At 36.1% G+C, this 12,056-nt stretch overlaps 1 protein-coding gene across 3 annotated transcripts in view; it reads right to left on the bottom strand.

The window, feature by feature from the left end:
* LOC149794901 (uncharacterized) overlaps positions 1-12,056 on the bottom strand; it is a 261,813-nt gene that overhangs the window by 235,259 nt on the left and 14,498 nt on the right. For 2 of the 3 annotated variants that reach the window (XM_089964539.1, XM_089964538.1), the window contains exons 2-3: positions 9,057-9,498; positions 6,299-6,383 (exon numbers count right to left, since the gene is read on the bottom strand). In XM_089964539.1, coding sequence (XP_089820665.1) covers positions 6,299-6,383; positions 9,057-9,479 — 508 coding nt within the window. In that variant the 5' untranslated portion in view covers positions 9,480-9,498. Of the gene's footprint in view, positions 1-5,576; positions 5,805-6,298; positions 6,384-9,056; positions 9,499-12,056 lie in introns of those variants that run through there. The other variant, XM_089964540.1, reaches the window with a different exon arrangement.

Genomic DNA, 12,056 nt, shown 5'->3' with positions numbered 1-12,056 from the left:
CTACTGTTATCAGCATATTTTCATTTCATTTTTAGGAATTCGGTTTTAAAGAAGATATGTTGTCGTAGAAAAGAAAAGATCAAATAATAAAAAGCAGTCCGAACCTTTTTGGGGGACCGCTCCGGTGGCATAGTTAGAGCGTCCGCCTCGGAAGCGGAAGGTCGTGGGTTCGATCCCCGGTCGAGTCATACCAAAGACAAAAATGGTACTGACAGCTGCCTCGCTTGGCTCTCAGCATTAAGAGGTTAGTGTTGGGACTGGTTTGTCTTGATGTCATGATAATGTGACTGGGTGAGACATCATGCTACATGTCTGCTGCATCATGTCCTAGTGCTAGACATCACTATAAACTGTCACACTGCATACATCGTAGCAATATGACTGAAAAACTGTTAAAGCTATGTTAAAAATCCAAATCACATGCATACACGCTTTTTTTTTGGGGGGGGGGTGTAAGGTTAACGTTTGGCTTTGAGTTATTTTAAGATGATAGAGAAACCAAAGTTTTCGAAAACATTGTCAACGCCAGTAAATAAAACCCCATTTTTACCTGATGTCAGGCAAACCCACGAGAACTATATGTGTGTCCTCTTCTGAATTTTGGAGAGAAAAAAAAAATCTCACTAAGGAATGCATAGAAAAAGACCCAGAGCAAAATATATAAGCTACGTTTTGGCCTATATCCACAACCACGGGATCAGTTGTATTTGTCCGAGACCAACGCTCGTACAAAACTAATTTAATCACGCTTCACTCAGCGAAAATTAAATGTGTGTTTTCTAAGTGGGGTCGTGCAAAATTACTGACCAGTCTTCTGGCCCCAATAGTTTGCTGATCACAAAATAACCTGCTGACAAGGTGCTAAAGGGCTAACCTGATTACTGTTGTAAATATCCGTTGCGTCATCATTCATTTATATATTTTCATCCAGGAATGAACAAATAATAAGACATGAAAAAGTACTCAGCCTTTCACAAGATGGCCAACGATGCTTTTAAAGTTTTCATTTAAAAGCATAATACAAAAGCATATCTTCTCAAATATCCACTCTAACGCCGAGTAAGTTGAAAAATGTATCTTATATATGTGTTAAGATCAAGTTCTTTTATTATGTGTATCACAAAGAAAATTTGACTTTATCGTTACTACTATTATCTTTCCATGGATTTCATGAGCCATTTTGGTAAACAACGATATGTTGTTTCCATGCTCTCGTGATTGAAAAAATTGCCTTGATGAACGACATCTTGTTCTTCTTGCCCCAACCCATATGTAATGCTCGCTTGCTATTCAACTTTGCCGACACCGCTAAAAATATTCGGGGAAAAGAATTTAATGCAAATATTCCTTATATATTTTCTCCATCTGATGGTTTGGGAGGATCATAACCATTATAACTGGCAAAGACGGAAACGAATTTCATTTGCGAGAGACCCAACAGGGCTTATATACAAAGACGAACGACTTATTTTATGCCACGCCAACACAACACTTTTAGGTGTACAAAATCTTTTACTGATACAAAACACAAACCCTTATTTGCGTGCATAATGGTATTGGCAATTTCAAAGTGTATCAATTTTACTAAATATTTCAAATGAACTGTAATTATACACGAGATTGCATGTATATCAGTCAGACAGAAACCGATATGATGTCTTCTTATGCTGATATTGCGCTTCACCAATCACAATACAGCTATCACATTTAAGAAAGTTTTTTTTTTTTATATATAAATGTAATTGGTCCATGCCCTGCCACGATGTGCGTGCACTATACCCACAACTTACCATTTTCATTTTTTCAAAAGAAACATTACATGGCATGTTCGAACTAGATGTACAGGCATTAATATATATGCATATCCCAGTGTTTCAGGCATGCTCCTCTTGGAAATGTCAACCATGCAGCTTAGAGGGAATAGTAATGACAAGCATTTTTCCATAACTTACCATACCAAAATGCCACATTAATTTGAAGAAAGAAAAAACAAACAAATTCCTAAACATATGTATAGAAAAAGTATGATTTTATTACGCAGCTGTATCAAACATCTATTAAGCCTACAGTGTTTAAATCATCTCCAATGATCAGCGTTGATTACGAAATATGGCCACCAAACTTCTTCTTAATATGCGACTTCTTAAAATGCCTCTTCTTGTATTTTCTTGTCGATAAAATTACCCCACAGTGAGTAAGATGAGAATAGAATACCTTACTATGCATCTACCACATATATAACCTACAAAGTTTCAACAAAATCTTTCAAGCTATTTGAGAAGCAGAAACAATCTGACTTCTTAAAAAAGCTTATACAATTATTCAAGATATTTCCTTAAAACAAGTAAGCTAGAGGCAAAGATGTTGTATACCACCATGTCGGCTAATTCTGCGCGTCGGGTAATTCTGTGCAGCGATACGTCATTTCTGTAAGCATTTGATCACGTGCTATTCTGGGTCAAAAATCCATTTTGTATCAAGAAAGAACGATCCTACTTTAATTAGGGAAAGTGATATTCATAGTGTACAAAAATATCCCACATTTCGACTCGAAAGGCAAATAAAAATATGATTTCTAAATGTCAACATGAAGACTCACTCCATGACCTTCTTAAACCTGTAACCCAGAAAATCATATTTACTATGCATTTTTTAGAATCATATAAATGAATATATTACATAAAAGATGGAAATGTATACCTTAAAAAACACTGCATCTTAATCCAAGTTTCCAATTTTGTAAGAAATTTTCCCACACGTACAATATCGTCTGCTGCCCAACGTGTCAACTTGCCGCTGGAACATAAATTCTCAAGAAATTTCCCGGCGTATAGTCTGTTTCTAATTTCTTTAGTAATTTTTTTCCCGATCAACAAGACGTTGTAAACACATTACATCCTATTCTTTGTTGTTTCTCTTCCACATAATAGCTGTTCTTTTTTTTATATAAAATGTTGAACTTTGCTAACTTTTTTTTAAAAAGATCGGTCTAGTTTGCTTAATGTCTCTTGCCATTTATTGGCATTGTTACATTGAATTTTTAAAACAGCTATAAACCTGACCTAATTACTCGAATGAACTGCTGACAGAAACAGTCCAAAGTAATGTATTTCATTTCTATAGCCCGGTGGATAAACATTACATCTTTTCAAAGCTGTGCGCAGAATAGACCGACATATCGCGAGTCAGGAAAACATTAATATTATTTTGAACAGAATAGTCTGTTGACAATTGCCTCCTTTCAAATGGTAAGCATTGTCTTATTTTATTTTGGTCAATCGGTCGAATTCGGTTTGCGTTTTGCAGTATTAGAGAAGGAAACCTTAAGTGCGCAGAAATGCCCGACAGCATTGTATGTATACTCCATTATTGTTCTTTTTTTTCTCCAAAAGACCTAAACTGTTGTTTTTTTTCTTTACGTGAAATGGGTGGAGAGGCTACGCTGTACCTCACCCCCAACAAACTGACTTTGTAACAGTGCTACATATTTTTTATATACTAATAAATGGGTGGAGAGGATGCAATGTACCCCACCCCCAACAAACTGACTTTGATGTTGTTGTTGTTGTAGGGTTTTACGCCATTTTACAGCACTAGATAGGCTATATATGGCGGCCAATATAACTGGTGGAGGAAGAACCCTGGAAAACCCAGGGAAGAACCACCGACCCACGAGAAGCTACTGGCAGGCTTGCCCACGTACCCACGCTAGCCGAGCCTTCGACTCGAACCCACGCAGACAGAGGTGAGATGGCAGTGATCCGGAACGGTGAGCGCTTTAGACCACTCGGCCACTGGGGGGGGGGGGGGCAACTGACTTTGAAACAGTGCTAAATGTTATGTTGCTTGTGTACGCTGATTACACTCTACTTGTCGGATATAATTCTGCTGACATGCAATATATCCCTGATATGTAGAGTAGATATAGCGACAACCGGAAATTTGCAAATAATACAGAGAAAACAAAAATTATTGTACTTGGTTCAAAAAAGATCAAACACACAAAAATTTAAAATACACAAATACCTATATTCATATTGTAGGTGAAAATAAGTATACTTACGCTTTATATTTCGCAGGAATGGAAAGTTTAAAAATGTCCTGAAAGAACTAATATCCATAGCTTAATATAGAAATCCAGTTATTTAAAAGTCGTGTACACAGTTCAGATTTGCCTATTGATGTCAGCTTAAACTTTTCGATCAGACCAATGCAGCGATTTTAACATATGCTTGCAAAATTTGGGGATTTTAAGATCCGATATAGCTGAATGAACTCGTCTTTCTTTCTTTAGACGTATACTGGATGCCAACAATGTACCGCACTATCCATGGTACACGGTCATCTTGGTCGGTTCACCTTAATTTATTAACATCAAAAGTCCCATGATAAACTATTGGGCTCGATAAATTAGTGGTCATGAAGAAAAAATGTATTATCATACGTAATCTTTCTTATACAATTTTTTTTGTGGATTATTCCTATGACAATAAATAGATACCAGAAGTAAAATCTGTGTTATATATGTCAGGTTTATACACGTATCGACAAGAAGAAAATAAAAAACAGTTTTGTGTACGTTCATTGGTTGACAAAAATTTGTAGAACTGCGACTAACAGATCAATTACAAGCAAGCTTTGGCAGCTAACATACGCTGTCTAATGGTACAAATTGCAGGTTATTCAAAACTATATGTAATGAAAAGAAAATCTACGTTTTTTTGAGTAAATATACAGATATATTTCACGGACCAAACTTTCATTGATGTCATAAAAATGCATTTAGCATGAAATAAATTCCAATTTCCTAACTTATACCTGAAAATGTACAACATGTTTCCGACAACCACATATTTCCCATATTGTAAATCGTTTATCACAATGATCAAAATTAGACTATGGTTGATAACTGAACTAACTTTAAATATGTTATTCTTCCTTCGCCTGTTCCAACTGTCGCAAACCACGGGCGAAAACTGCGGCATTCTTTTCTAAGGAGTGTCGCTGATTTCTGCTCGTTTCTTGCGACTTTGTTCTTTCTATTCCATAGTAATGCATCTCCATGTCTCGGCAAAAACCGAACTTTGCAGCTTCGTCGAAAAGAGATAAGAAAACAGCCAAGTATTTTCCGTTAATTGTTTCATTTTGAAACACACTTAGGTGGCAGAGGATAATTTCGTGAATTGGCCCCTGAAAATTTCTTAACTGAAGGGTATGGTGTGACTTTTCAGCTATTATAGTTTACTAATTAAAAATATGGAAATATTTGTGGATAAGGTGTTTTGGACTTGCATTGTTCTTGAAACTGATGTCAGGCATGTACACCTTCCATACAGGGCCGGCGCCAGACTATCTGGCGCCCTAGGCAGAGTTAGATTCTGGCGTCGCCCCCCCCCCCCCGGAAAATATCAATTTCAAAATTTATAAACAGTAATTACGTCCTGAAAGTTTCGTATACGCGCGATTTTCACTCACTCATTTTGCTTGTTCCGGTCAGCCTGGTGTTCAGGTCAGACTGAATCTACCCGATTATTTGTCCCTGTATGAAATAAACCAGGATAAAAAATGACCCTCAATAAAACTGAAATTTATTTATTTATTTTTCAAAACTGTTGTTGATTTGGAGATATGCGCCCCCTGAAATCAGCGCCCCAGGCGGCTGTCTAGTTTGCCTATATGGTAGCGCCGGCCTTGCTTCCATAGTTACTCGGCAGTATGAAGATAGTGAAATACCAATAGTCGGCAAGGAAGACGAGCTAGCCTCCCATATCAGTAAACACGTCGGTTCAGGGCAAGTAGAATATCTATAATAAAAAACAAAAACAAAAAAAAAACAGCTTGGATGACAACTATAATTGCATCAGCCTGTTTAGTAAACTCTGTTTTGCAAAATTATCATGTGGGAAAAGGGCTTGTGTCTGCACCACGAGCGTCACATGGTGTCAAAAATGACCTTCGGACGTGAAAAATGCAGGTATAAATTTGGGGTTGAGGTGCAGAAACGTCTATTGCTATGAAGTGCCATTGACTTCTCTGGTCAAGTGAATAATATTCTTACACTTTATTTTCATATAGCTATCGAAATATATGGACCTTTTTGATCTTACTCGTATATTTTATTGTTTTACGCTTTTCTTATGCTAGGCCGGTGAATGCGGCATTAACTGTTCCCCTGCCACCTTACTCTTGAGTTAATGAGGAGCATACTCTTACCGTACTTGTGACACGAGCTGCTTGGTCGGTTGTATTTATTGAGTATGTTACATATACCTTTTGCAAGAAAAAGAGAATGACTTACCAATAAAAAGCATCTGCCTTCGTTCTCTTATTTCCTCGAGTTCTCGTTTCATCTTATAAATTGTCTTCAATACATCTTGCTTTACCTAGATAAATAGATCAGTATTTCAACTAATTTTACAAAATGTCGGTCTGGTAAAGAACGAAAATTAGGACGCATTCGAATTACAATATTTAAGAGTCAATTCGATGCGTGTTTTTGATGTACAGTAATTGGCCATAAGTAAAGTCCTATTTTAAAACTCGCATAAACTTTGGTATATATTTTTGGAAAGGTTATAGAAACTCTGAACTGAGAGACATTTTACCAGCTCGTATATCCAGAACACTTTATCTTCCGGAAACTTTTTTCTATATATAAAAATGCGAAAATGTATTGGAATCACAAATCTATTACTGCATGTGCTGAGTTTTTACAACACTTCTCATATATGACTCATTGAGATTCGACCTTTAAAAGTTTAACAGTCATCTTAATTAAAATGGCATAATTAATATCAAACTAATAGTCATCTTCAGTAAAAGTTTTAATTCCGAACAATAAACGAATAACGGTTTTTAACTTTTGAAGCTTCTAGTAAATTTTAATGCGTGTACTTAATCATGGGAAATTATTGTACATGAATGCAGATATGTTTAAAAGGTCCTATAATAAATAGAGTGATATGTTTGTCTTCTTAAAATCATGTATCAATACTTTATAGCGAATGCGCATAACCACGAGCAGGTGAGTTGTAGGTTGAGGGTACAGGTGCAACCTGTAACTTTCAACTGATTTGTAGATAAATGAGCAGAACTATCCATCACTGCAGAGAAATAAGAAAAGCATACACACTGCAACCCATTTTGTTCATTATCCTACCCTAAAAGTTGCCGTATAATAAATTTTGTAGCAAACTGAGAAAATGTTATGTCATCTTTGCTTGAAAGCACACCGCTCTAAGCTGGGTTTTTTAATGTTTGTTTTGCGGGTTGTTGTTGTTGTTGTTGGGGTATTTTGAAGGAATCGGGCCATCTTCATTAAATTTAGTATATACATCTCTAAAATTCGCCACTTAAAGAATCTAAGGACCTACTAAGAATACAAAATTATAAAAGAACAATTAAAAAAAGGACCAGAAATTTGACACGCGACACTTTTTAGCGACGATGTACGAGTATACGAAGTTTCATTCCTTAATCTAAAACGGCTTTAACGTTATATAGTTGAAAAGGACAGGCAAATGATAATTTACACGTATACCAAGCTCCATTCCTTACACTTATACGACCTTGATGTTATGGAGCGGAAGGGAAAGGATGACGAAAGCCTAAAATATTTAGCCGTGACCTTGGCATTGAAGAGAGAACGCCCCATGGCACACCGCACACACTGTAGTGGTGATATATAAGCGTACCAGTTTATTCCCTTGATCTGAAACAACTTGAAAGCTATAGAATGAAAGCGAAGTTTTACATGGATCTAGCTGTTAACTGAACGTGCTCTGCTGAAAGTTAGATGCTTGGTTTATCAGTTCGCTATTGAACACTAACGATCTTAAAAGATATTCGTTAAACATAACTCCTTGGAATTTAATAATAGCTTCCTTTTATTTAGTAATGGATTGGTGATAGTGTGACTTTAGGATAGATATTACCTGACGGAAAGCAATATTAAGTTTCATGCAATATTGTTAACGGAAAATATTGTATATCACAGACGGACCACTAACGCGCTAAACGCAACAATACAGTTACAAATTTCCGAAATATGAATGAAAATGTGTTCATTGCAATGCATCGTGTGCGGAGCATCATGGGAGGCTAGTGTACCAGGCTACGGAAACGCTGGTACTACGTCGCCGACTTTTCTTCAGAAACGTGTGAGCACAGGCAATATGTACGTCATCAAGGAAACATTCTTTAAGGATATTATATTCATCATGGTATACATATATTTAAATCAACAGGTTATTATTCTGACTACAAGCTGCTTTAAGAGGATGGTTCCGGTGTTTTTTGTTTTTGCCCTATTGCTTGGACAAAATGAGCATGTAGACAATGACCAGTCATGCATCCGTAGCGATGAACAATAACTATCGCAATTCTCTTTCTGAGATGTTTGTCCTATATTGAAATTAACTTCTTCGCATACTTTAAATGCTCATCAGATTACGTGTAGTATGTCACCAAATTGCGGTTATGACGTCGATTGAGTTTCTTCTTATATTATGGTAAAATAAAAATAAAAATGCTAAAAGCACACAGACGCCGATATGTTGACTGGTAACAAAACTAGGTTATTTAGTGCCAAGAAACATCAAGTGAAGTTGCCTTTCCAAAGAATCACCACGGTAACCGACACAGGCTTATCCGATGGTAGGATTTGAACTCTTACTCGTAATGAAGCGAGCCTGGCGTGTTAACCACTGAGATACTGCGTCAGAAAGACGTAAATATTAGATTTTAATAACAAGTTGGAGAGGGAGTGGGTAGTTTTAATATGCCGTATCTAAAAAAAGCAATCTTGACATATGGCAAAAAAAAAAACCACTCTTGCTATGGTTGTGTTTCCTATTATTGCAATGTAAAATCATAATGCCATTATCTAGCAACTACGTTTTCTTCTCATGAACGTACATTATCCACCCCTACATAACTCGGGACCAAAAGAAACCGCGCTACTTTGGAAACAACAAAATCGTTCCCATGACTCTGACGTTTACTTATGAGCTAGGTAAAACACATTATATTTGACAGTAATACACAGCATTGCTTACTGCTTCATACGCAAGGTGTCTAATGCTCTGCTTTGCTTTTGGTGGCGATGGAAATATCTCATCCAGAATTATCTTTATTTTATCCTTTCCTTTCCTAGTTCCTGGCGCATTGTTATTCAGTGCTGGGACAAGAGGACTTTTGAAACTTTTCTTTGGCCTGAATCTGTTGGTACTAACTCCTGTGGCTTTCAGACGTGTCTCATGGTCAGACACTTGCCCTGAACTGGTGTTTTTCTGTATCTTTATTTCTGGAGGTTCAATAAATGTATACAGTTTAAACTTTTCGTGTAGATCATTGCAGCCAGAAGCGGTTGAAGCTAATGAAGATATTGAAATACTTGTATCATTGTTCTGCTTTAAAAGTGGTGTCTGAAATTTTGGCGTGAATGGAGATTTAAATGGCATACGCCTGATCTTCTCCATGTCTGGCCGTGACTCGATCCTGTGAAATAAAATAAATAATAATAATGACTTTAAAAGAGCCAAAAATTTTAGCATTAGGAAGCATAAAGTTTTAATCATGCTGTCGTTTTAATGTATCTTAATATAGGTATCATGTCCACGTTACCTAAATCACAAATGGCTCTTCTGGGTGACGCATTCTTTACATATCTCTCTCAAGACGTAAGACAGAAATTATTACTATATGCGACAGTTCAACAGTATACATGCAGTGCTGCTTCCTAATGTCTGAAATGTATTTAAAAAATAGCGGTTTTTTTTCCGAGCAGAGAAAACCCCATACCATTCATTATGGAACAGTCAAGAACGAGCATAGCTTTTAGTAGTCAAAATCCACATGCCTTTGAAATTGTCTTAACAGAGTATGAAAATATTTTAATATGTGGAAGAAACACACACAAGCAGGAAAGCTGTTTTTATATTTAGAAAGGTCTTTTCCTTTTTCTATTTGTCAATTTCGGTATGTATCATTAATGTATTCAAGTTTTCAGGTATGTATGCAAGAATGACCTTAAAAATCATCTGTTTCGACTTCAAGAACAGACCTAAAGACTTAATAATGTTACTGCCTTAATTATTGTCAGCATGGTTTGTTTTGTAATTTCATGTTACTAGTTTTTGTATTCTAGTTGCACATGCTGTTACGTGTTATATAATACTGCAAAGCGTTTAGAGCTTCTAATGAGTATGCGCTGTACTAAATCCAAATTATCATTATTATTATTATTAGTAGTAGTAGTCTTAGTAGTTGTTGTTATGGTAGAATCAATACTATATTTATTTATTGATGCTTGTTTCTCTTGTTGTGGTTTATACTGAGCTGTTCATGATTAAAACACATTTCTATTTCTCATGTCCTGACGATTATATATATATATATATATATATATATATATATATATATATATATATATATATATATATATATATATATATATATATATATACTTTACTATCAGACTTGTACTGATTTGTTTATTTTGTTGGAATAATAAAATCAGTTTAATTTAATACCATACAAATATAAGTTTTCTATACCAAAAAAAACCCCCTGATTTTCCACAATACTCGATTCACTGCTTTGTTTGGAAAGAAAACAACTTTCAAAAATATAACGACGGGGGTGGGGGTGGGGGGAGGGGCAGGGGCGGAAGAAAAGATCAGATAATCAGAATAAAATAGAAATATTCTTTTCATGTTGAGTAAGTTTTGGATAACTTGAAGATGGGATATTATTTTGTTTCGTCCTTTGCTGAGCGTAGTTGGAATTTTATGGCAAAGAAAATCCATATTATATCAGTGCACCAATTAGATTAACTCTCAGAGGGAACATTTCGAAATGCAAGCGAAAACTTACTATGGAAATAGGCTCGTTTGATACGACGACACTAATGCAGCGCGCTTTATCTCCTCGAAACACATGTAACATTGGTCTAAAATTGCTCCTACGAACACGAAACAGTAATTTAGTTCTGCATTGGCATGTCATTGTGTATCTTCAGCCTGTCGGATTTCCGTTCCTATGTGAATTTTAGTTCCTTTTTCAAGTGGCTGAAATATCTACTACAACTAATAGCAATGGCACGAGTCTGTGTAACTCAGGATAATGACAGGTATCCTGATATTGCAACGTTCACGCATGCACACAAACTAAACTTACAAAATGATCTAAAACAACTTAAATTTGGATACCGGTTTTGTGGGTTTAACGCCATTTGTTAAGCACATGGAGGCCATTATATTTGCTGAAGGATAAACCCACGAAAACCCCGGGAGGAACCTCCGACCCACGGAAAGGTACGGGCAAACTTTATCATATACCCACATTGGCCTAGCTACGATGTCGTAGCCTCAACTTGATTTGTTGTGGTTGAGGCTACGAACTGATCCCATATCATGTAATGGAGCAAAACAAATCATCACTAAAGTCAGAAAAACAAACAGTGTAGAAATCAACTACATAAGTATAATCATGTTGTGAAAGAAGTTTGGCTTATTTTGAATTTATTAAGCCCTCACACGATAAAATAAATTGGCATGGTTACACTAACCTCATTCTGTCCGCCATGACAGATAACGCGAGACTCTCACCGTTACCTCTTTTCTACGTAAAGCTTGCCAAATCATATTTGGATATTCTACGCTATATTATTATCAATCAAGTGCGAATAATCGCTTCTTGGTGAAATTTCAAAGTTGCCGATAAACCGTATTTACTTTTAATGCGAAGAATTTCTGACCCAAACGGCGCCAAATTTTTACTAGGATTTGTTGACATTTCCAAATAAGGCGTCAATGGCCTTATATGGCACACAAACAAACGAAGCTGAGAACGGAAGTAATCATTATTTGAAATAATATGGCGGACGATCTAAACGAAAATATCGGCTAAAAAAGGTAAACGAGATTTTACAACTATTTCTACAATGATTTTCGATACTTCCTGTATTAAATAAGAGGACTACTCATTTTATTGGATTATATGCAAGGAATATGTTGAAAGTGTTATTATTAGGCTAAAAGAGTGCCGGGTGTGAA

This window comes from Sinohyriopsis cumingii, chromosome 7 (assembly GCF_028554795.1).
Source record: "Sinohyriopsis cumingii isolate HCF-2022 chromosome 7, ASM2855479v2, whole genome shotgun sequence".
In the NCBI taxonomy this organism is placed as follows: domain Eukaryota; kingdom Metazoa; phylum Mollusca; class Bivalvia; order Unionida; family Unionidae; genus Sinohyriopsis; species Sinohyriopsis cumingii.
Note: the sequence above shows the minus strand (reverse complement) of the source record. Positions and strands in the feature narration are given on the sequence as shown.